We start from the raw sequence: 26,226 nt of genomic DNA, 5'->3' as shown, positions 1-26,226 counted from the left end.
AAAAAACTTCTGGTGTTCGGTGACTTAAAACTTTCGGGTTGTCTATTCTATGTCTAGGCCAAAACAACTTCATGAAATCCCAGCCTTTTACTGTCCTGACAAAAACAAGGTGAATTTCATTCCTAAAAGCGGCTCTGCTTTCTGCCTCGTCAGCATCCTTAAGCCACTCCTTCCCACACCAGATCTTACCCTCAAGGGCTCTGGCCACAGTCTGACAGTCACCACTGGCATGACCACTACTCTCCTGCAGCCCATCGCTGTGGCCTCCCTGTCTACAAACACAGAGCAAGACCGAGTCTCTCGAGGAACCAGTACAGTCCTGCCACCGACTTCTCTCCTCCCACCACCAGAACCCATCGAGGAAGCTGAAGGATAGGTCCTGGTGCTGCGTGGCCATTGTTCTGGGTAACCAAGAACCTCCTCCATCCCTTGACAGTGATGGCATCGTGCGCTCCCACTTGGCTGTGACGTGCTGCAGCGCTGCCCGTGATGCGTCACCCTGAGGCTTCTGGAAGAAAGCAGCCCCTCTGATGGCTCTGCTCACCCGTGAAGGCTGGCCCTCCGTGCTTAGCCTGCTTTTTCTTAAAGCACCGGTTGAAACAAGAAAAAAGGTCTCATTCTTTCGTTTTGGAGGGCCAATATCACACTGTTTTTTGTTTTCAAATTACTTACTTGAGAAAACAAACAAAAAACTGATCCTTGCAAACATGATTCCTGAAGGGAGAAGTGAATGATGCTGCAAGAACCATCTTTTATATGAAAATGACTATTTTATAGTACCAATGTTACATTTTCTGAAACGTAGCAAACAGGATGTTCAAAAGATTCTTTGGTGGCCTCTGTTTCTTGTTTCCCTTTCTAGATGTGTGCTTTTCTCAGCTGTTTTCAGCTTTGGGACCAAAGGGATTGTTGACATTTTCCCAGCAGTCTTAATCTCATGACTGTGTTCTTCTCCCAAACAAGATTTGATAGGTAAATGCATTCAACAAGTATATATATTTAAAAAAAAAGCAATATTAGTACATCATGTGATTTATGTTTTTGATGTCAGAAGTTTGTGCTTTGGGTGAAATATTTGTAAAACTGCTGTTTTCTTCACTACTCTGTACACTTTTCACCATGTGGTCAGAAAAATTATAATCTGGAGACAAGTGCTTTAATATGTTCTCACCCATCATTGGAACTTGGTTTAAAAGTCAGTGAGCCAAAAGGAAACAAACTACCCAGTGCTGACTGCTAGCTAGGAGTAAGGAGCCCCTAGGGTTTTCTGCGCAGTATTTATCACGTGAGCGCCCTTCTTTACCACAGGTGTCGTTCTACCTTTAATTGTCACTGTATCATAGTCCCAAGAGATCCTAAAATGGCTGTGCATGGACTTCCTCCTTTGCTTTTGTGATGTTGTTGTCTTGTGGATTTGGTCAGGGTTAGTTTGCCAGGAGTGTAACCCATTGAGTAGCGATCCGTAGTCACAGAATCTTGCAGCTGACGTTTTCTTTGCAGTGGTTGGCACTGAGATGTGGTACCTACAGATTTGCTAGTTCTCCCTCCTACGTTCCACACGGTGAGGGAAACAGGCAAGGAGAGCTTTGGAGCATAAACAACAGGAACCTTTGAAGAGTCCATACAGTTTTGGATTTAGGCTCGTCCTAATACAGTCACTGCCGATATCACATGACAGCAGTGTTTCACGTCTGGGTATGTGGTGGTGAAATTAAGGAGCAGCTCGTTTTAAAAATGAGTTCCAGCAAACAGTGTTGATAAAAAGCATCCTTCTAAGATCTTTGTAAACTACCTTATGATGCAATAATGTAATGTTCCTATACTTATTATAGGGAGGAAAAGGATTTAAATACTTGTAAAAGGGATACAGTTTGAAGGTTAGTACGGTCAGTTTGTCCAGCTATATCCCATCAAAGAAAACCTAGTGGTAGCAATAAATCTTCTGAAAGGACTTCTCACACTTATGTATCTTTAAAACATCTAAGGAATTAAAAATATGCCCTGTTAAATTGAAAATGGAGATTTATTTAGGCAAATTAGATAAACTTAAACATCTGAATAAGTCTGTCAGGTTTCAGTTGGCAGGACTGATGAATTTTCGGTAACTTTTCCGTCCAAAACTATGACCTGGAATTAGTACATTGTGGCTGCTAAATCAGGAAAAGCTCACTTATTCAGGATCTAAATGTTCTGGTTGGTTGTTTTTTGTTTGTTTGTTTTTGTTTTTTGAGAATTCTGATTCTTTGCCTTTGACTTTACCATTTCACCATTGAGAACTGCTGTCAGAGGTACAGAAGAAAAGGTAAAACTGAAATCAGGTGAGTTGGTATCAGTGGTCAGAGGAGGAGGTTACAAACAAGGTTTCAGAAAAGCCCATCAGTTTTTGGATTATTTGAATTCTGTTAAATCTGTGTTCTTTTTCTTGCCTTACACTTAGTTGCTTCTCTCTCCACCCCTACTGGTCACAGGGGTGTTCTTAACTAGAATGCCAGTTTGTAAAGCTTTTCCTCTTACTCTGTTGTGCACGTTTGTCTAGCACATCTTTCTGAGGTGTTTCATATATCCTTAAAGTGATTTAAAATCAGGATGGGAGAACAAGTTTGACTCATTATTTATATAGTTTCATAGTGGAACTTCTAATGTTTGGTTGTACGGAGAATGTGAATTCTCAGGTAAATGAATTGTATGGCAACCAAACATTCCTTGTCTTTGGGAGAAAAAGAGCCTGAGATTTGAGAGGGGGGAAAAATGTATAAGGTATAAACAACTCTTAACTGCCAGTGCCAAAGGGCTAACTTTTAGGTGTATGAGCTTTATGCAGTCTTGAAAAAATATTGACCATAATCCACTCAGCTTTTATTTAACCCTTCACACGTGGTTGACTTTTTTTTTTAAATAGGTCTACTCTCAGTAGAATGCATAATATTGTTTTCTAAAATTACATTCCATAATTATCTTGTTATTCTGTAGAAAACTGTACAGAAGGTAAATACATTAGAATAGCTTCAATGGGAATATAATTTAAATTTTTAAAAAATCTAAGTAAATTTACTTCCTGTGCAGTAAAAGAAATAGGTAGCTTGTGTATTTCAGCAAAAGGAGCTATTCTCTGGTTATTCACTTTGTCAGTCCTAAGTTATTTTTACCCTTAAACAATTTCTTCCTTGTGATGATAAAAATATAAATTTACTGCTTCTGATCATGACTAAGTCTTTATTGTCATGGCTTTTGTGAGCAGTTATGTTTTTAAAATACTTGTTTTGCTTTGGTTAGTAGGGGGAGCATAGATGCCAAAATTATTTTCTAACTAGATCCTTCATTTTGTTTAAAATATTTCTTACACTTGTGACAAGCCAAATGAGCCTTTTAGAAGGTGCTGTTGCTAAATGTGGAATAACTGGCAAGAAAGGCTTTTTTTTTGTTTTTTGTTTGGTTGGTTGGCTTTTACTGGAAAATAGCAAAATGTATATAGCCTTCTGGTATGTCCAAGATTAGGACTGGGTTGTCAAGATTTTCTTTTGTTAAAGGAAATAAAAGAAAAATTGCCACTACTGAATTTACTATTATAAAATTAAGATTCATTCCTTAATGCTTGGAATTTTGATGTCTCAAGACCAGACCAGTGGATGTGCTGAATTTGCATTAAAATACTTAACTTTGCACTTTAAGGTTTATGTTTTACTCTGCCTAAATTAATGATAAGCAGAGCAGCCCTGAACAATATTTTGTTTATACAATCCTGTTGAAGAATATAATTTATGTTTTTAAAAATTCTTTATTTTTCATCTCTGTTGAAGCTGTGTAATTTTTTAAAATGCAATTTTAAAAAGTTTCGTTTTTCTAACAGAATTCTCCCTCAGAACAGCATTTCCAGTGGTGATAAATACTGTTACTGTGTACTCATGTGTTCCCTGTATCTGAACACTTGTTGCTGCCTCACAAGAAAATAGAACTTTTATGTTAAAAATAAAGTCTGTTCTTCTTGAGAGTCTTTTTCTGCACACTTCTGTGAATACTGCCTCAAACTCAAATTTCTTTCTTTTCAGACACTTCTAGCTGGAAATAACCTTAGTATATTCTTTTTTCACAGATAGAAAAATGAACTTGTTTTAAGTAGCAGGGTATGTAATATTGTCAGTTGTTACTTCCTTGCTCCCTCCTTAACTTGATCTTTGTGGTAAGTACTAAGTAAACATTAAAATATAAGCAAGCACACTGACAGATGTACCGCATTTATAAGTAATTCAGTACTTCACAGTTTGTTAGAGATTTAGCTGGGGGCCATCACTTAATTTCATTCCGAAGTACACTTAGAGGAATTTTTCCTTTTGTTTTGGTAATTCATTTCTTGCTGAACCAGCCATATTCTTTTGGGACAGTGGTTTACAAATGCAGGACAGCCGTTTAGGCTGAGGGCTTTCGTCTGTATGATGACTGAGTGCAGTATGATCACTTAGAAAGCAGGGTCATCTTTTAAGTGAAACAGAAGCGTCACCACAGCTATTTGCATTGAAAAGTGATCCCCAAATTACTTTGTAAAAAATTCTAAAAATTATTTTTTGGGGAAAACGTTAACCAGAATTGGGGGATAACTAATGTTTACATATTTACCTTATAATTTAAAATAGCATCAAATGCAAAGAGGATTTCTCAAACTGGCATAATATTTTCTTCCATTTTTTTCTCAGTCTTTTCTTTCGACCTTTAAAGAGGTTGAGAGGAGAAAATTTAGATCTCAAGTCAGGTGTTCCCTTATTCTCCCATTTATTTGAGGTGTTTTGCTTTGATTCATTAGTACTAAATACCCACCCCTCCCAACCCCCCAAAGGTTTTTAGGTCTACTGTGGTCCTTCCCCTTCAATTGCTTTTTTTTTTTTCTTTTTAATTGCTTTCAAGTGGTCGAGGTGTGAAATGCTTAAGAGTATCTTCTTAGGGGTTTCCTGCCGGTGCGTATCAATTTTTTTTTCCTTGCTAAGATTAGGTTTGCTTTTTAAATATCTTTATTTTAAACCTCTACTAGAACATGGTATGATAATACAAACAGCCTTTTGTATCTCTTTGATTCAGAGTTTTTCAAACTATTTGGGTCTTGAATTAAATGGGTCCAGCCAGCATTTTTTTTTAGTAGAGCAGAACAGAAAACAAATATATTCAGACGTAAGGAGAACACTATTTAAGGAGAATAGTATTTGTATGTAAAGCTTTTGCTAGACAGACCTATACAAGGTTGTAAAGTGTATTTCTTACTGTGGGTTGTAATCAGAATGATTTGAAAAATACTGTTGTAGATACAACTTTTGTGTATGTGTTTGGGGTTGGTCTGGTATCTTAACACAGACTAGAATCTTTAAAGACATTGTCTCTACCTCCCTCTCATAAGTATCTCCAAATTGCTGGTTTTATTAAAAAATACTTGTCTTTTCAGTGGTGTGCATCTTCCTCAAACTGAGAGTTTATCTCCATATACTCTGATTTGATTTGATACACTAGCATCGACTTCAGTCATGCTAAATCATTATGTTTAAGAGAAGACTGTCATGGAGCTGTGATGGTTAAAAACCAGGAGTGTGACCATCTTAATTCCAAGTCTTAAGCAGTTACCTTTGAGAACTCTGGGATGATTCAGAGGAGATGCAGGAAAAGCACAAGATTTAGGGCCACTTGTTTGGGTACTAGTTCTGGCTCTGCCGCTTAATGGTCATGGGATCTTAGGCAAAGAAGTCACCTCTTTGAATCTCAGATTTCTTATGTGATGAAGGAAATGCTGACAGTGGTGCTGTCAGTCAAATGTCTAGTGAATATGAAAATAACTTACAAAGCTGGAAGCAAACACTTATCTCCTTTATATTTTGTTAGGTAAGTTTATTTCTTAGCAAAGCCAAAAGTTGTTGGTCATGGAATACGGTCCCATAAAATTCATTTTACCTTGTAAACTATAATAACAGCCAAGGATGTTGATCTGAAATCATAATAAAGACAGGTAACACTTACTGATAACTTACCAAGTGCCAGGCTTGGTGCTTATAATAACTCTATGAAGCCAGGTACTGCTAGTTTTACTATCTTATAAATGTCAAAATCAGAATTAGACTAACTTATCTTTGGTCATAGGTCTGATAATGTCAAAATTTGGCTTTGAACCATGTCTAACTCTAGAACTCAAACTTAACCACAAAGCCTTACTGCTATTTCTCCTGTAACAGTGACATTAGTAAAATATATGTGTTCGGCATCATTGCAATTACATGTCATCGGGTCACTGCCTTGTTTTTTCTTGGTGGTCTTGCTTGCTTCCAGTGCTGGCAGCTTGGTTCAGAGGGTGAAGAGAAAGTAAGCTGGTTGACACCAGTTCCCGGCCAAGGAAGCTAGTTACACAAATCCTCAAGCTCTCTAGGTTTTAACGTTGCTATAGCTGCAGAAATTCAAAAGAATTATTTTCTTTAATTTGGGGAACACATCTTTTACAGAGGCAGGAAGTAGTGACTCCAATCACCTTTTTGTTGGATTTTTGCCTGACTTCTTGAGGAAAAGATTTACAAAAGTAACTTTTTAATCTCAACTACTTGGTATGCCCATTTCAGACAGACAATAAATCATCCAGACCACAATTTAGTTCATATATAATATTAACAGTAGTTATTCCTAGATGGTAGGGCTGTGGATGATTTCTTTGTCTTCTACTTTTTAGTGTTTTCCAGACTTGTAAATGAGAGAGTATTACTTTGAAATGGGAAAAAGAAAACAACTTTTTTTCTTTAAAAACATGCACTTCAAAACCTTACTTGTTAACACCACCCAGACCTCCACCTCCATTTTGTATTTACTCTTTAATCATTGAATGGTTTATTTATACCACTGAGTGAAGGAAGAACCATGTCTTGACTTTAGATACCAAGGACAGTTCTTACTGAACTCTTTTCATTGTCTTCTTTTCATCATCTTTTCATTGGCACATAAAAGATGCAAGGAGATATTTTATGTTGGGCTTATGGATGTGACCCATCCTGACAAACATTTTTCTTCCCATCCGGTTCCGTACGTTTCCTTTGCCATATTTAAACATCTTACTATTGTATGTTTTAAATTCATTACTTTTGATACTGCTAAATTAGTCAGTATTTCCTTCCTAGTTTAATGTCTGTATCCCAAGATTCTAGGTCTGCTTTACTGCTCAGGGTAAGGAAATGCAGGGCCCTGCCAACACTATGGAAAATGGAAATTACTGGATCAATCCTGGCTTGCTTTTTATTCCTCCCTTCAACAAATCAGGTTAAGTACTATGGCTTATATTTCACTGGTTATTGCTTCTAGGCTCAAATTTTTGCTCTTTAATAGTTTATATTTTGTTACTTTGAGTATTCACACAGAGAACACACATTCTGTTGTATCCCATATCTTACGAGTCCATCCTGTAAACTAGACAGACTCTAAGTAATTCAGTAAATTAGAGTCAGTCTCACAATGATATTAATTGCCCTGTTTTACTTTCATTCTGTAGTATCTGTATCTATTCAAACTACCTTCTTATTACTGTGGTCCTGAGGTAAAACCCATGTTTTTGAATAGGGAGACAATAATTGGATTTGTATTGAACACTTTAGGAAATACTTCGTTTTATGCCATCTTGTAATCTTTATTAAAAGAGGCTCAGAAAAATAGCACATTCAACTTCCTTTGTTCTTATGCTGTAAGAACTCTCCATTTCCAGATGGTCTATGAAGAGAGTTATCTGAAATATCCACTGAAATACAAACACTTGTTTCATTGTGCAAATACTGAAACCTGTTTTGTTAAAATACAGTTTTTTTCTAACCATGTCATTTACAATTAATGAAAGATTTCAAAAAATACCAAGTTACACCAATCTGATCTTAATCTGCCCTGGTATTCCTGCCTTTCTTATAAAGTGGTTGAAGAAGATTAGGCAAATTTTAGTTCTGGGGCTTTTCTACGTTTAAATGCATTCTTATTTAGTGTTTAAAAGTATAAGATAGGTATTTTCCCCCATTTAATATAAAAAGCATCCATTTATTTGGAAAGAGTTGTTCTCAGCCCACACTTGGTTAAGGTTAATTAATTTACTTATTGATTGGTTGGTCTAGATTTAACCAAACAGCAACTGACCACCCCTCTGTTCTGTGTTTATCCTGTCCTCCCCTTTACTCCTTACTGAATATGTGCTTGGTTTCCTGTTATAGCAATTTAGGTGTGATATAGCCAGATTTCTGTTTCTGGCCCTAAATTAATGATTGAGCTTCATATAACTAATCTTGAGAAAATATAGTTACCTTCATTTTAGTAACAGTTTTAAATGTGCACTTCAAAAATGGAGTTGTGAGACTTGCTTAAGTTATAACGACTTGCTAAGGCAGGTAATGTTGCCTTGGGGTTGAACGGGCAGCTACATACTCTGTTGAAAGAGAAAATGTTAGAGAAACTAAGAAATAATAAAAATCCTTGTAAGCATCTATTTTTTGATAACCTTTGCTCTTGGGAAATTGAGGGCAGGATCCCCTTCACATTCAAAGTGGGATTCGGGCTAGTGATTCTCCTGCACCGAATGTGTCTGTTTATACGAGAGCAAGAGCTGCCTCGTATGTGTGTGAGGAAGCTGTCCAAATATTTTTGAACTAACGGATTAGTGAAAATTAATGAAAGAAAAATGGCATAAACTCAAGGCATAAAGTGACATTTCTGAGGTATTCAGAGTTGAGAGCAGAGTGATCATGGGGATAGAATTTAGACTGATTCGTAACCATAATCATGGCAGAACAATGACAGTACTGCATTCTAGGGAATTTCAGTGAATAAAAAGGATGAGTTAAAAAATGCTTCTTAAGGAATCACCAGATAAAGAACTAGGAATGAACATGTGAAACTATTTTAAGGAAAGATTTACATAACCTTTTCCTGAGTCCATGCCTACACACTCCTTGCTCTTCTGAAGAGCTGTGGGCAATTCAGGTCGTAGTTGGGCCAGATTGCTGTGGACAGGAAGCAGACTGCATTTTATCTGCTCTGGTCTGTTGCTAAAAAAATGTTTTTCTATATACAGTGACTCAGACATTACCCATGATTCTCTTGTAAATAGTATGTAAGCCTGTTTAGAACTAGGAGTACAATGGAAACTACTGTGAACATCTTAGTTAAACGTTTTCTTATGCAGATGCAATGGACTGGATGACAAAGACAAGGCACCTGGAGAACTGCCTCAAAACTAAAGGGTGGGCAGGAAAAAAAGAATAGGAAACTGAGTGACTGTGTATACAGTGGCTGTTTTCATTAAATTGCCTTCTCTCCAGTACTTACACTTTAAACCTTCTAAGGGTAGGTTTGTCCTTAGTAATCAAAGTCTCAGATGATGTCCCCCACAGAAAAGTGGGAAAATAAGACACTCCCTTATGATGGTACAGAGCTTTCTGTAACTGCCAGAAAGTATTCTGGTTTAAATCACATCAAGCAGTATGGGTTAAGTGCAAATCTGTATGAGGGCAAGTTGTTTGGAAATCTCCCCTTACTCAGACAGACGCTCGTGGGTAATTTCAGGAACACTACTGCCAGTTGCTCAGGGCGTGTCCTCCCCTTATTTTCTTTTCAGGAAGAATACGAATATGGTACATTATGGTAGGAATGTGTGAAGAACCAGGCTTGGAGACACCTGCACAATGTCTTGAATATTATTGGACATTCTTGTAGTTTATGAGATGGGAAGAGAAATTTTTCTGTTTTTGAGGACAGACTCAGCAAATGAATCAACCTGCTACTTCCCCAAGAAAATTCAATAATGAAATGGGGGTTGGTACCCAGGATTTTGTATGAAGGAAAAAAAGCTAAGTAATATTACATATCAGTCTCCAGGTGAAGAAAAAGCACCAAGTTTCTCTGTAATTTCACTAAAGCAAATTGAGTTTTCAAATCTTACTCTATCTTTCTAACTAAAGACAAAACTAGTCTGGTTCTAGTGCTATTTTCCACGACAGAAAATTCCCCCTGCCACTGTTTTATTTAAAAACCAACCCCAAATCACAACCCAGTTTACATGCTGTCCTTTATCCTCCTATAGAATTCTCATAACTAGCAAGGCAACTTACATAAAAAAGGCTTTCCAAACAAACAAACCCAACTCCTACTGATGAAATTATTCCTAGTTGTTATTTTGAAATAAGTTTTGGTATCTATTTCAGACTCAATAGTTTCTAATATTTTCCACATTCTATCAACACCTGCAAAGCCAAGATTTTAAGAGATAATTATTAAAATGTGGTCCTTACCATCTGTCTTAAAGTTGGTTGTCAAGTATTAAATACTCAAACATAATACTTTTGTATATGGATGACAATATAAACTCCTTTCCCCAAAGGCAGTATGTTGCAAAATTGATGTCTCAAGGCCATTGTAGTGACATCGTAACCTAAGTCAAGCATTCAGAAGCTCATCATCTGAGTGTCCAATAGCATCTGGGTTGGAAAGTGGATCTAAGTCTGCAAATAGACTGAACCAGGCAGACATGTCTTGATTACCACTGTTGGGAGCTAGTAAAAAGGGGAAAAAAAAAAAGAGTCTCAGATTCTTGAAATCACATTATTGTACCACTTTTATGATTTTAAAATAGGTGCTTCTTTTAATCAAATGTAAGACAACTGATAGGAATAAACATCAATTATATCTCTTGAGGATAATTTTGAAAAGCTAATGCAAAAGTAACTTTTGTTCCTACAAAGTAGGAACATTACACTTGTCTTGGTGCTTAAAATCTGTATTATAAAAGTAATAAAATATTAGATATAAGGGAAAAAATTCCCCTAATCTACTATTCATATTAACACACGCAACAGTTGTCATTCTGGTTTACACTTGTTTCCTTTGTCTTTTCTATGTGTACTTTACAAATTTTGATATATGTATTACGGAGTGAATTTTGTCTCAGATAAAGCTTCCTATTGACCAACTCTCTCTCCATGTGGAGACTGAAAAGTCACATACATAGACAGTCTGCGAGCTGTGGCAGACAGTCGAGGATAACGTTTATGCTGAAGGCTGGGGCTCAGAGATGGCACAGTGGCACTGGCAGTAGATCACCTCCGAAGGCTGGGCTCTCGGAGGCCAGGGGGCCAGAAAGCAGCGCCGAGACCCAGCGGACAATCTAAAGACCTACATGTGAGACCAGAGACACAGCGGGCAGGGGAAGCAAGGCAGTCCTACTCTTAAAAGTCTGAGGCAACACTCTTTTACAATCATGGTTACCACTTTCCACAGACTGGAGGGCTGGAATTTGGACTGGGGATAAGGTTAGGACGCAGTGAGAAGCTGCACTGTGTGTCCAGTTCTGTTTCTGGGAATTCCAAGGTGGTGTCAGTGATACCCACACAAGTTCTGGCTTTGAGTCCTGGGTGTACTACCTACTACGTCACAACGGGCAAGTAATTTAACCTCAGGGGGTCTTGTTTCCTCGTCTGTCAAGTAATGATCATGTAATTTATCATTAAACCAGGATACATGAGAGGGAATGGGGTGGAGGCTATTGATAATTGTACTTGAAGAATAGGTGTCAACCAGGAGAATGTGGTCATTCTAGTAATACCTGTGCTCCGGTGTAGCTGTTGGGTTCTATGAGTACATGCAAAGTGTATGGCATTTTGCAAATGTGGGATGGTTTTATATTCATCTGTCATAGTGGGAAATGAAGGTCTTACATTATTTTCATGGGGACTCTCCTTGTGTCCACTTTTCTTGCCTACAGAGACTGTTCTTATAGGACAACAAACAGAAGATGAATAAATCATACTAACTGTAATATAGGTATAGAGAAAAACAGCCCAAGTAACTTGTTAATTTTCATAAAGTAAAAGCAACCATAAACAATACCAACATCAAGCAATAACACACTACTCCTTAGAAGCTCCTCTTGTGACACCCTTCCAGTCACCACTCACCACACCACACCCCTACCCAGGCAACACTATATTCTGTTAAAATGCCCATATCCAAAAATCAAAAGATGTGGAAATGTTTCAGGTTAAAAGAGGCTAAACATGGCAACTGAATACATGACCCCAGACTGACTCACTGTCCCAGAGGGGGACAGTGCTATAAAGCAAATTACTGAGTCAACTCACAAAAATGGAATACAAACAAATGGTAGATTATAGAAAAGTATTATGGTAGTATTAAATTTCCTGAAGTTTACAGCCATACTGTGGTTGTGCAAGAGAACATACCTGTTCTTAGGAAACACAGACTGCAGCATTTAGGGGTAGGGGGTCATGGTGTATGTAACTCACCCCAAGTGGTACAGAAAAAAATAACACACATCACACACACACAGGCCTGCATAAAGCAACTGAGGAAAAATACCAACAGGTGAATCTGGGTAAAGGATATGCAGGTGTTCTCTGCGCTATTTTCATTTATGAAATATTTCTGTACGTCTGAGAGTCTTTCCAAGTAAAAAGTTAAACCAGCATCAGTGACTAATGCTATCTAAAATCCTGCAAGATAGAGAATGTGTCCATTTTCTGTGTATAACTACATGGTAATTACCACATGGACCAGCTCTGCAGACAAAATATAGTAAGTTCTCAGTGTATGTTAGCAATTACCATGACCAGGCCTACGCTAAGTGCCTGAACCTGTTGTCGACAGGCTTCCTGTAAACAAACAGCATCTTCCATCCCTAATGGTATTATCCATTATCAACAAACCTAAGCACAAAATAGAAGACTAGAGTACAGAATTTGGTATGACAGGTTCACAATTTCTATTTAATTCTTTCCATTGTGAGGGATATTGCCAGATATAGCCTTCTTCTTCTTCTTTTTTTTTTTCTGATACAGCCTTCATTTTAATTCACTATTAACAAAATACTTTTCTGGACAATATGAGACAAAGACTATAAAATGATTCTTTTCTAAATGTACATGAATTCAACTGATAATATGATGGCAGATAATATAAGTAAATAACTTACATTTTGTTAATTTCTTTGGACTCTCAGAAGGCACTGGCTGGTTATCAGTGTGTGAAAGAGGAAGTTCTAATCCTCCTTGGGAGGCCCAGCCTGGGGAGAGAGAAATAATGAATTATCCATTGTTAATGAAATAGGAAGTAGCATCAGAAAAACAAAAAAAGGGAAAAATATCTAATAAAAGTCCTCCAATTTTTGTCCCAGAGTAATCTACAGTATAAGACATGTGAGATACTTGAAATTTATCTGCAATTATGAATTTTATTCAAACCGTCTAAGTTCAGTTACAGCTAGAATTTCTTACATTTTGCAAAGTGGTTCTAAAATAAATATACAAGTTTCCTTTAAAAAACTGCAAATAGGATAAAGTATAAAAGAGAAGTTCTAAGGAGTCAGGAAGAAAGGAAACAGACCTGATAATTAGAATCTTGAAAACTATAAATACTTTATACCCTTTGACTGGGTAACCCCATTCCTAGAAATTTATCTTGAGGAAATAATTTAACTGAAGGAAAAAGTACATGTATGATTATGCTTCTTGCAGCATTATCTATAACATGACAAAGGAGAAACAATGAGGAAGCAATTGAGTAGATTATGGTGGATAAATGTGCCAAAATATGTGGTAGCCCTTAAACAGTATGATTACGAACACCCTTTTGGTAACACAGGGCAATGTTTGCTGTAACATGAAAAGTTATTTATGCTGTAATTAAAACACAGCAGTAGAAAGGAAATTAGATTATCCTGCCTACTGTCTTCCTGGCATAGAAGAGAGCATCTGAGGCCCAAGTCCTTACTTGTAGCTCCTAGAACATAGATCCTTTAACTCTCAGGGCAGCTCAGCTTCCTGGTCCACATCACAGACAGGAGAAAAAGAAGTAGACATAAAGGAGAGACCTAGTGAAGTAGGAAGAGTCCTGTACTGGGAGGCAAGAGACTAGATTTCAGTCCCCTTCTAACAGTGTAAACTGCACACAGGGCAGGACCGACGTTCTGAGTGGTGAAAAAATATTGTCAATGCTGTATTGCCAGAAAATAGGAAAAGAGTCCAGGGCTGCTAGCGATGTGGCAAGTGAGGGAGAGAGAGCAGGAGTTCATTAGTAGAGAGTGAATCAGTCTGTAAATCTTTATAACTGTTGGGTCGTTGATATGCAAGCGAGAATAACTGCTATCTAAAATTTTACTGCAGCCGACCGTCTGAATTATCCTAGATAGAGTGCCTTGTTCTCAAATAACACTATCCATTCTTAATTTTAGGCTATTTAACCAATTCTTAGTGAGTCATTATTTAACTGATACTTATTGTCTTTACTGAGCTAACTTTATGCTGCTGTGACAGAAAGCACAGAGATACATCAACCCACACATCACGTCCTTGAGTGCTTGCAGACTGGCTAAAGCATGATGGTCCTGCAGATGAAAGTATGAACACAAGTATTTTAATAGAAAATACCATGTGTTAAGACACTGTGAGGTGCTATGAGGCTTTTCCTCAGGGGTTAAAACCTACTAGAGATGAAAGACAGGAATACAAGGCAAGATAAACTATAATCACAGCCATGAAAACAGAGAAAGCACTGCGGGAGGCCAGAGGAGGGAGACAGCCGTTCACCTGGCAGGACTGAGGACGTCCTCAAGGTTGGAGTCGTGGAGGAAACATCAGAGGGGAACCTAAGAGGCTCAAGTCCACACTGCATTACTGAACACAGAAGCCAAGGAGGGACATGAGCAACGACGCCTCAAGGGGACCTGGTGCAGTGCAGTCACAGACAAGGCAGAGGTGGGTGGAGACGAGCCCACTGTGCTTCATTTTTGAAAAATGTAAGCAGAGTGCTGATACCCGAATCTGCTTCTTGGAGAGAGAACTCTGGAGGAAGCATGGAGGACGATCTGGGGTGTGGGAGACCTGTTGGGCGGACCCACAGTAACCCAGGAAACCAAATGAGGTTCTAAATGGCAGACAGGAAGAATGGGAAGCTTGAGACATGTTTTAGAAACAGAATTGACAGGACTTAGGAACCAACATGGAAGTGGGGAGCAAAATGATTCCTGAGGTGTTGGGCTGGACACAGGACAGTGGAACAGCAGGTGAGTAGAGAGAGCCCTTACACATAAACAAAGCAGGGACCCTCCCCTCGGGAAAACACCCGCCCCAGCTTCCACCACCGTCCTCCACTCCCGCCACCTCCGCCTCGCCCAGAAGGCTGCTGTGGAACCAGCTCCAGAGCTGCTCCTTGTTCTCTTGTCAACTCCGAGCCCACAGGGCGAGAACACGGGTTTTGCTAGGTGAAGAAACAGTGTCACCTCCGTAGGCAGGGATGACTTAGCAGGTCAAGAGTTTTAAACAAGACACTAATTTCCTATGTCGAGAAGACACCTACAGTCAATAAAGAAAGCGTGGGGTTAGTGGAGGTGGCAGGAAAGCAGCCCTTGTTTCACTCTCACTGACAGACTCCAGTAGTGACGGTATTTGTCCTTTTTTAGAAGATGGGTGTGACTGCAGATTTTATCTAGTATCACTGAAGTGAAGTCAAGCTCCCATCTTTGCTTCACAAAGATAAAGCAATTCAGGGGTGTTGAACAGACACTTACTGTTGAAAGCTCCCGCAGCACGAAGGCCAAGGTCAAGGAGTTGCGAAGGTAGGAATTGTGAAGAGTGGGCAGGAGGCTCAGACCCCACCGAAGGCTCCTGGGATGTGAGACTGGCCTGGGGGCTCCCAAAGGCAGCCTGGCATTCCTGGGAAAATTCCATAGCTCTCGAAGAACCAGGACTTAGGAGGCTGTTCAGAAATGAGAATTCCTTCTCAAAATCATCTTCCAATGAATCTACTGGTAAATCTTCTGCAACTGGTGAGTGAACATAAAAACAGAATGGCTTTTTTCTTTTTGAGGAAATGAGAGTAGGATGAAGGGCAAGTCGAGTTTCTTTTATTGCTCTCCTACTTTCTCAACATAATTTTTAATGAACAATTAAACTAATTAGAAGTTTATGTGAAAATAATTTCTAAATAGGTAGGCTACAGATCAAAATGACTATATTCACTATGAAAATATTCAGCTATGATGACTTATTTGTGAAACAACTAAGCAACCACCTGTGTAAGACAGAAATCACAGGAGGTGCAAGGAAAACAGATGTAAAACAGTAACAGGAGACTTTAATATGGCACCCTCAGTGAAAAACAGGCCAGGAGGACAAAAGTAAAGATATAAAAATGTAAACAGCATTGTCAACATGGCAGTTATATTTAAATATATACAAACCTTAATGGAAAACATACCTTCTTCTCAAGCACACATTGAAAATTCACAGAAATTAATTATAACTAAGGCCACACACACAAAAAAATCGGTTTCTTAAAATAGATATACTACAAAGAACATGCTCTGATTATAATGTAACAAAATGAAATAATTTCTTAAATAAAACCAAAAAACTAAAAGGCTCTTTCACCTGTAAATTTTTAACACCTTCTGTTAAGCAACTCTTGGTTGAAAGGGGAATAGAATTTCCGAAAAATAATCATAAGGTAGACCTTTCATATCATTATCTGTGGGATATTTAAATAACAATTAACAAGAAAAATCATGACCCTAAACACCTTTATCAGTAAAAATGAAAGATAGGGGCTTTAGCATGATAGAGAGGTGACATCTATGGACCCACAGATCAGTTTTTAAATAACTGGTGAAAAGTATTTTAAAAACAACCATTTAAAATCTCTGGAAATTGTTCCAAGGACACACATCAAATGAAAAAACATTTACTCAAGAAAATCTAATAAAATTCAGAAAGAATGAGAGACTGTGGTATTTGAACTAAGAGCCACTCCCTTCCACCCCCTTCCTAATTCAGCAAGATGAAAATGTGCTCTAGCCCAGTGCCGCCAAGAACTCAGGGCTCCCTCTCCCACCAACTCTCAGTCAAGAGCTATCTTCCCAGGAGGGTCAGATGTCAGCGCTTCATATCCTGTCCCCAGTTACCTGTTGCTAAGGCTAAGTCCTGAGGAAGCGCCTGTTTCCCACCCCAACACCAAGACTCCAGTCATGGGATTTGGGAGTGGCATGTTGAAAATATGGGGCCCTGATCACTTGACCCTGCTCATAAGGTGGTAGTTTCATGCTGGAAGAGCCAAGCCAAGAAAACTCTCCTCACTTAGCACTTAGCTACTAGAGCAAGGATATCAATCAGAGAGAAATTCGGTCTTTTTCACAACCCCAGATCAAGCCCTGACTCAGGGATTTTGCCTCAAGGGAGAGCAAATTATCAAACAGACAGATAGCTCCTATTTTTTTTCTCCAAGGGAACTGACTTCATTTGCAATACAGTGCGGAGAAATTCAGTCTAAGGATGCTCTCAGAAACAGTGCAGATTGAGGTGAAAGATAAGTGGGAAAAGACTAATAGGTTCATTGGACATATGAACTAAACTATAGGCCAACTGGCTTGCCTGGAAGAATCAGGGAAAAGGCCAGGAGGGAAGAGCCTGCTGGAGGTAAGAACAAATCTTAAACACTGACTTTTGGAACTATCCTTTCAAAGGAGTCCAAATTTGATTGGTTTTGGCTCTAGAACAATTTATGGTCCAGGGCTTTCTTGAAAACAATAGAGCAATCAGCTGGAGATTAGTGGGATTAAACAGCTGGATGTGGTCATGGAAAGAGACTCAGAGAGGCCTTACTAAACTTCACTGTCATCCCAGGTGACTGGGTATATGTAAGCCTGCCATCCATGAAGAGTTCCACTGTTGTCGGGGGTCAGGTAGGGTGGGGAATAGACTCTACTGAAACAATCCAACCTGACACTTAAAAAAGAAAGAAAGCAAATAATAATAACAAGCCCCAGAAAGCGAGGACCAATAGCTCGTTACTAAAATATATTATCTAAAATATCCAGTCTTCAACAAAAAATAAGAGGGCGTGCCAAAAAAACAGAAAAGTATGATCCATATGACAAGGAGAAGGAAGGCAACAGAAACTGCCCATGAGAATGACCAAATACGAAATGTAGTAGACAAAGCCTTCAAAGTAGCCCTTATAAATAAATTCAAAGAATGAAGAAAAGTATGATTAAGGGGAGTGAGACATTGTGCTATACACCAGAAATTGACACGCTGTAACTGACTATACTTCAATTTTTAAAAAAGTAAAAAAATAAAAATAAATAAATAAATAACAAATAAAGTAAAAGGAGTGAGGTGATAGATGTGTTTATTAACTAGGTGGGAAGAATCTCTTCACAATTACTCATATATTAGCACAATGTACAATTTAGATATCTTACAACTTTATCAATTATACCTCAAAAAAGCTGAAAAATGTAAATGCAATCTTAAAAAAAGGAAAGGAATGTGTGATGACAATGTTGCATCAAGTAGAGAGTATCCATAGAGTTAGAAATTACAAAAAGAGAACCAAATGAAAATTCTGAAATTGAAAAGTACAATACCTGAAATGAAAAATTCACTAGGGAGGATCAACAGTAGATCTGAACTAGCATAAGAAAGAATTAGCCAATTTCAAGAAAAACTGATAGAGATTACATAACCCAAAAAAACAGAGAGAGAAAAAGAATGAAGAAAAATGAGAAAGGCCTCAGAGAAATGATGGGCCAACATCAAAAGTGCCAGTATACACATAACAGGAGTCTCAGAGGATGGGGGATGGGCTGGGATTAGAAGAAATAATAGACAAGATGTCCAACCTTGCTGAAAACATCAATCTATTCATTCAACAGGCTTTACAAAACCCAAGTAGAATCAATACAAGGAGATTCATATCTAGATACATCATAGACAAACTACTGAAAGCCAAAGAGAAAGAGAAAATTCCTACATTCATGGATTGGAAGGATCAGTATTATTCAGATGACAATTAACTCCAAATTGATGCGCGAATTCATTGACGCATGAATTCAACACAATACATATCAAAATTCCAGTAAGGTTTTTTTTGGGGGGGGGGAGTGTAGAAATTCATAAGCTGACTGTAAAATTTATATGGAAGTACAAAGGGATTAAAACAGCCAAAATAACTTTGAAAAAGGAACAATGTTGTGGGGTAGTGAGAATTACACTACCTAATTCCCAAATTTACTATAAAGCCACAGTAATCAAGATAGTATGGTACTGGCCAAGGACAGGTATATAGATCAGTGGAACAGAATTTAGAATTCAGAAACACATCCTTACATTTTTTGTCACTTGATATCAATAGAAATGCCAAGAAAATTCAACAGAGAAAGGAGACTCTTTTCAACAAATGGTGCTGGAACAACTGGATATGCATATGCAACAAAACACAAAAACAAAACTTAGATACTTACATCATACCATAAACATTTAACTCAACATGATCGTAGTCCTACATGTAGGAGTTAAAATTATAAAACTTCAAGAAGAGAATATAGGAGAAAATCTTCATGACCTTGGGTTAGGCAGAACTCTTAAGATATGACACCAAAAGAACAATTCATAGAAGGAAAAAGAAAGACTGGACTTCATAAAATTTTTAAAATTTTGCATTTCAATTGGTGAAAATGAGAAGATTAGGATGAGATTTGTCATATATCTGACAAAGGACTTGTATCAAAAATATATTTAAAAATCTTACAACTTAATAAATAACTGAACTTAAAAATAGGTAATATACTGTATAGCACAGGGAAATATATACAAAATCTTATGGTAGCTCACAGTGAAAATAAATGTGACAAGGAATATATATATGTTCATGTATAACTGAAAAATCGTGCTCTACACTGGAATTTGACACAACATTGTAAAATCACTATAACTCAATAAAAAAATGTAAAAAAATTAGGTAATCTTAATACATTTGTCAACAAGAAGATACGTGAATGCCCAATAGGTCTGTGAAAAGATGTTCAACATCTTAAGTCACTGGAGAAATGCAAATTAAAACCACAAACTAAAAGCATTAGAATGTATATGATTAAAAAGATAATACCAAATGTTGACAACGTGGAGAAACTAGAACCCTCATACTATGCTAGTGTGAATAAAATGGTACAACCGTTTGAAAAATTTACGTTGGCAGTTCCTTACAAAGTTAAAGTCATATTTACCATATAACCTAGCAATTCCACTCCTAGGAATCTAACTAAGAAAAATGAAAACACATGTTCACACAAAGAGCAATACTTGAATGTTCATAGCAGCAATATTACAATAGTCAAAAACTGTAAACTATCCAAATATCTAACAACTGGTGAATGGATACACATAATGTGGTATATCCAACATAATACTATTCATCAATAAAAAGTAACTGGAAAACAGTAAGCAAAATGTGGTATATACACATAATGGAATATTATTCAGCTTTAAAAAGGAAGAAATTCTGCAACATGCCATAACATGGATGAAACTTGAGGACATTATGCTAAGTCACATAAGCCAGCTACAAAAAGACAAACACTATATGATTCCACTTATACAGTGTTTAGAGTAGTTGAAATCATGGAGACATCAAGTAGGTGGGTGTCTGGGGCTAAGGAGAGGATGGGGAATGAGGAGTTATCATTTAATGAGTACAGTTTTAGTTTTACACAACAAAATGTTATGGAGGTGGATGGTTGGATAGTTGCACAATATTATGATTGTATTTAATGTGACTGAACTCCGTATTTAAAAGTGGTTAAGATGGTAAGTTTTATATTACATGTATTTTACTACAATAAAAAAATTAAGGGAAAAAAAGTAATGAACTTAGCTATAAACAATAATATGGATGAATCTAAAAAACATTGTTTAATGGAAGACACAAAAAATTAACTTTTATATAATATTTATATGAAATGTCCATGAGACAGTAATTTATAGAGACAGAAATGAGATTAGTGATTTCCTAGGGCTGGGAGTCGGGGAGTGGGAGCACAGTTTAATTGCAAACAAGCATGAGAGAATTTCAGAGGTAGTGGATATATCCTAATACTCAATTGTGGTGATGGTTGTACTACTCTATAAATTTAGTAAAAAATCACTGAATTTTACCGTTACAGTGAGTGAATTTTATGACCCTAGGGAGCCTCTAAGCCCAGCTAACAATAATGCCCAGCAGCACATTCCAGTTTGCAGCCCTGCCTGGCAGCAGAGCCCAGCCTACGTTCATGCCCAATTGCTGGGCACAGCCTGCAGCCTCACCCAGGCAGGGAGCCCAGTCAATGACCTCACCCAATTGTGGGGTACAATGTGAGTCCCCACCCAACCAGGAAGTCTGGCCACTGACCTTGCCCAAAAGCAGAGCACAACCACAGTCCTGCCCAATGATGAAACCTAGCCTGTGGCCCTGCCTGGTCACAAAGTACAGACTAAGGCTGTATCAGACCATGAAGACCTGCTGCGGCCCCACCCGAGTGCAGAGGCCAGGCGGCAGCACCACCTGGCCAGGGAGCACAGCAAGTGACCCTGCCTGACCAGAGGTGATGTGGACCTCAGAGCTCAGCAAGTGGCTCGCCCCCTTTGCCACCTGAGAGCGTGGGCAGCAACTTTACCCAACCAGAGTCTGTTACACATTACAGTTAAATTGTCTAAAGTCAATGACAGAATTTTGAAAGCTGCAAGAAAAAAGTGACTTGTCACATTTCAGGGAAACCTTGTTAAGACCATAAGCAGATTTCTCAGGAGAAACTTTGCAGGCCAAGAGAGAGTGGGATGATATATTTAAAATACTGAAAGGAATAAACTGTCAATGACGCATGCTGCATCCAGCAAAGCTGTCCTTCAGAAATGAAGAACAGATAAATACTTTCTCAAACAAACAAAAGCTGAGAGAGTTCATTGCCACTAGACCTGTGTTATAAGACATGCTCAGGGGCACTATACAAGCTGAAACAAAAGGATGCAAATTAACCTTGTAAAAAATGCATGAACATGTACATCTTATCAGTAAAGGTAAATATATAGTCAAAGTCATATTCCATAATATTGCAATAGTGGTGTATAAATCACTTCAAACTCTAGTTTATAAGTTAGAAAACAAACATATTAAAAATAACTAGAACTACAATAATTTGTTATTGGATACACAAGATAAAAATGATGTGAACTGTAACACCAATAACCTAAAATGTGAGATGATGAAAGTAAAACTATAGAGTTTCTATATCCTATCAAGTTGTTATCACCTTAAAAAAAAAAGGATGTCACAAATAAGACATTTTATGTAAGCCTCATGATAATCACAAAAAAAAAGTAATAGATGCACAAAAAATTTAAAGGAATCAAAGCATACGACCACAAAAAGTCATCAAGTCAAAAGACAGCAAGAGAGGAATAAAGGAACAAGGGGATTACAAAACAGAAAACAATGAACAAAATGACATTAGTAAATCTTTACTTTTAAATAATTAAATGTAAATGGATTAAATTCTCCAATCAAAAGACAGGAGTGGCTGAATGGGTAAAAAAACAAGATCCAATGGTATACTGCCTACAAGAGACTCCCTTTAGCTTTAAGGATACATACACAAAGACTGAAAGTGAAGGGATAGAAAAATATATTCCATGAAAATGGTAACTAAAAGAAAGCATGGGTAGCTACATTTACACTGTAGCTATAATATATACACTATATATATATTCACATACCAAAGAATGAAATCAGACCCTTATTTTACACTACTCACAAAAATTAACTCGAAATGGGTTAAAATGTAATATCTGAAATTGTAAAACTCCTAGAATAAAAAATAGAGAAAAAACTCCTGGACATTGGTCTTAGCAATGATTTTTTGGGATTTCACACCAAAAGCTCAAGAAACAAAAGTAAAAATAGATAAGTGGGACTAAATCAAACTAAAAATCTTCTGCAAAGCAAAAAAAGAAAAATCAAGAAAATGAAACGGCAACTACAGAATAGGTAAAATATTTACAAACCATGGATCTGATAAGGCTTCAAACCTAAAATAGATAAAGAATTCATACAATTCAATATTAAAAAAAGAATAATCTCATCTTTAAAATGGGCAAAGTAGACATTTTTCCAACCAAAGACATACAAATGACAAACAGGCACGTGAAAAGATGCTCAACAGTACTAATCAAATCAAATACAAATCAAAACCACAATGAGAGATCACTTCACATCTGTTATAATGGCTATTATCAGAAAGACAGGAGATAATGCTGGTAGGATGTGGAGAAAAAGGAAATCTTGTGTACTGTTGGTGGGAAGGTACATTGGTACGTCCATTATGGAAAACAATACAGAGGTTCTTCAAAAAATTAAAAACAGAAGTACTATATGATCCAGCAATTCCACTTCTGGGTATATATACAAAGGAAATGAAATCACTGTCTTGAAGAGGTATCTGTACTCCCATGTTCATTGTTACATTATTTACAGTAAATAAGAGGGCATTATGTTAAGTGAAATAAGTCAGACAGACAAACACCGTATATCACTTATACATGAGATCTAAAAAAAGCCAAACTCCTAGAAACAGAGACTAGAGCGGTGGTTGCTAGGGCCTGGGGGATGGGAGAAATGGGGAGACTGGTCAAAGGGTACAAACTTCCAGTTACAAGATGAGTAAGTCCTGGGGAGCTAATGTACAGCATGGTAACTATAGTAAACAATATTGTATTGTTTACTTAGCAGTTGCTAAGAGAGTAAAACTTAAATGTTCTTATCCCCAAAATAAATATGGTAACTATGTGAGGTGATAGACATGTTAAGTAATCTTACTATGAAAATCATTTTGGAAAATATATGTGTATCAAGTCATCATGTTGTACACTTTAAACTTTACAGTGTTACATGCCAATTACAACTCAGTAAAGCTGGGTAAAAAAAGTGAACTCAAAAGTGTTTGTACAGAAGAGACATAAAAAGTGACAAAATTTTAAAAATTAAATGGATATTAACACAATCTCCTTTAAAAGGCTGTGACAAACTGTTTTGACATTTATATCTGATCATTTCATATTTTAATAAATTTACCATCTTACCTGGTTCACTTCCCAAGCTCATTTCCTCATCTGACAAAACTAACCTAAAGGAAAAACAAAACAAAACAAAAACGCAGATTTTGGTTAAAATACATTTGGGACTCATATTCTACAAATAGTTTTATATGGTTTAAAGAATTTCTTTTTAACTGAGGAGACATATAAAATAGCTGTCCAGTTGATCTCCTAAAATCTGAGACAAATCTTACTCCTTCTCTAGATCTACATAGATTGTGAAAATAATCCTTCACTCTTTATTCTTTCAATATACATTTACTGAGTATTGATGAAACAGGAGGCACCGTGCTCAGCACTGTGCTAAATACTATACCACAGAGAACATCTGTCACCAAAGTACAAAGTTTAGTTTTCAAGCATTGAAACATTTTGCTCAAGAATATTTGGGAACTGGAGAGAATGAAGAACTGTAGAAAAAAAATGGAATACTCTACTTGGAACAAGAAAGTGATGATGACAAAAGAAGACACATTTGCCTAAAACATTCTCAATCAATATGAATTCTGGAAATTTGTATCATCCATCTAGTATAATAATAATAATAAATGAAGATAAAGAAATTGAACTAGACTTAATCATTATTCCTCATGTATAACCTCACAACTCTAGTAGTTGAGGTTTTTTTAAATTAAGTCTTTACAGACACTTAAAAAGCAATACAGTATTTATATGCAAATACTGCAAAAATAAACCTACAAACAAAGCAAACAGATTCTTTGACCTGGAATGAAATTCCCAGTAACAGTATACATATATGGTATTTTAAACAACTTGGAAGAGAAGTGCTTTGGAATCTGCTAGTTAACTCAAAACATAGCTTTCATAATGCTGAGGATCCATGAGAATATTCTGAAGAAAACGTTTAGAAATGTAATAATGAAAATATTTACTAAATTAGTATATTTAATGTAACATGATTTTAAATGCCAGTGTATAGCTAAGTTAATACATTTCATTTATAACTGTATATCTGATTACTTAATCTATATCCTAAAACATTTATATATCTAAGTTAGTAAAAAAAAATTTGTTTGGATTTCCCTGGTAGAGAAATGCATCAGATGCTTATATTTCAGATCACCTTCTACTCAACAATATAAATATATGGTTGTCACTGTTTGGGCCTATTTCCGGGTTCATATTATACTCCGTACAATCTGGTTAAATGAAAAGTAAGTGGCAGCTCTGAAAGGAAAACAAGGGTAAGATGTGATAAAAGGGCAACAGGCAACATGAAGGATGTGCATAGCAAGAGCCCCCATTTTCAGGTAACCAGTCCCAGTCCCTTCTGTGTTGCTTTGAAGATAGATTTTCAATAGCTTCTGTCTCACAGCTGCTGACCCTGTCACTTTCTTTTCAAGCTGCCCCTTCTGGGATTCACTAGCCTCTTATTACAGGGCTTAGACTCCCTAACTATAGAATTTGGAGTTATCAGCCCAAACTGTTCTGTACTCCTATCATCTACTTTGTCTACCATGTTAAAAATGGGGTGGCAGGGAAGGTTTCAAAGCAAATTAATGTTAATTGGAAAAATGACATAGAAATAAGTATTCAGTAAGTCAGAGAAGAAATAACTCTTTCCAAATAGATCATAACACGATACATAACTTTTGCTTGCTTACTTATTGAGGTTTTCAGTGAGACAATCATTTTCTATTTGTTCTTCTTTATGGTGTTCAGTAAGCTTGCTTGGAGAGTCTTGTAGTTGCTAAGGATAAGAAATTCAATGTTAAGTAGATGGAAAGACTCTGTTTCTCTCTTTGTGCAAACAAATGAGAATAAAAATTCTAAAGAACAATATAAAGTGGGGAGGGTATAGCTTAGTGGTAGAGTGCATGCTTAGCATGCACAAGGTCCTGGGTTCAATCCCCAGTAACTCCTCCAAAAATAAACAAATAAATAAACCTAGTTACCTCCTCTCCCCCCAAAAAAAGCTCAAAAAAAAAAAAAAAAAAACCACCCACACACAATATGAAATAGGAATAGTTCTGAAATAGAGAGTGAGAAATAAGGGAACTAAATGTTAAAGTCATTTTTAATTGACGTATAGTTGATTTGCAATGTTGTGTTAATTTCTGGTATACAGCATAGTGATGCAGTTGTATATATATTCTTTTCATATTCTTTTTCTTTATAGGCTATTACAAGGTATTGAATATAGTTCCCTGTGCTATATAGTAGGACCTTATTGTTTATCTATTTTATATATAGTAGTTAGTACATGCAAATCTCAAACTCCCAACTTATTCCTCCCTACCCTCTTTGCCCC

The 26,226-nt window shown here is 37.0% G+C and overlaps 2 protein-coding genes across 6 annotated transcripts in view; one reads left to right on the top strand and one right to left on the bottom strand.

The window, feature by feature from the left end:
- The window catches only part of FAM117B (family with sequence similarity 117 member B), a 59,242-nt gene extending 55,254 nt beyond the window's left edge, over positions 1 to 3,988 (top strand). Inside the window, exon 8 of the mRNA XM_031451974.2 lies at positions 58 to 3,988. Coding sequence (XP_031307834.2) covers positions 58 to 376 — 319 coding nt within the window. The 3' untranslated portion in view covers positions 377 to 3,988. The remainder of the gene's footprint in view (positions 1 to 57) is intronic.
- ICA1L (islet cell autoantigen 1 like) overlaps positions 1 to 26,226 on the bottom strand; it is a 59,168-nt gene that overhangs the window by 521 nt on the left and 32,421 nt on the right. For 3 of the 5 annotated variants that reach the window (XM_064485097.1, XM_031451975.2, XM_031451976.2), the window contains 5 exons: positions 25,580 to 25,665; positions 23,940 to 23,983; positions 15,560 to 15,814; positions 12,968 to 13,057; positions 5,842 to 10,532 (listed from right to left, as the gene is read on the bottom strand). In XM_064485097.1, the coding sequence (XP_064341167.1) occupies positions 10,417 to 10,532; positions 12,968 to 13,057; positions 15,560 to 15,814; positions 23,940 to 23,983; positions 25,580 to 25,665 (591 nt within the window). In that variant the 3' untranslated portion in view covers positions 5,842 to 10,416. Of the gene's footprint in view, positions 1 to 4,043; positions 4,703 to 5,841; positions 10,533 to 12,967; positions 13,058 to 15,559; positions 15,815 to 23,939; positions 23,984 to 25,579; positions 25,666 to 26,226 lie in introns of those variants that run through there. The other 2 variants (XR_010380654.1, XR_010380653.1) reach the window with 2 other exon arrangements.

The sequence above is a fragment of the Camelus dromedarius genome, chromosome 4 (genome assembly GCF_036321535.1).
Source record: "Camelus dromedarius isolate mCamDro1 chromosome 4, mCamDro1.pat, whole genome shotgun sequence".
NCBI classification, from domain to species: Eukaryota; Metazoa; Chordata; class Mammalia; order Artiodactyla; family Camelidae; genus Camelus; species Camelus dromedarius.
The sequence above is the reverse complement of the archived record's forward strand: the minus strand, read 5'-3'. Positions and strand labels throughout refer to the sequence as shown.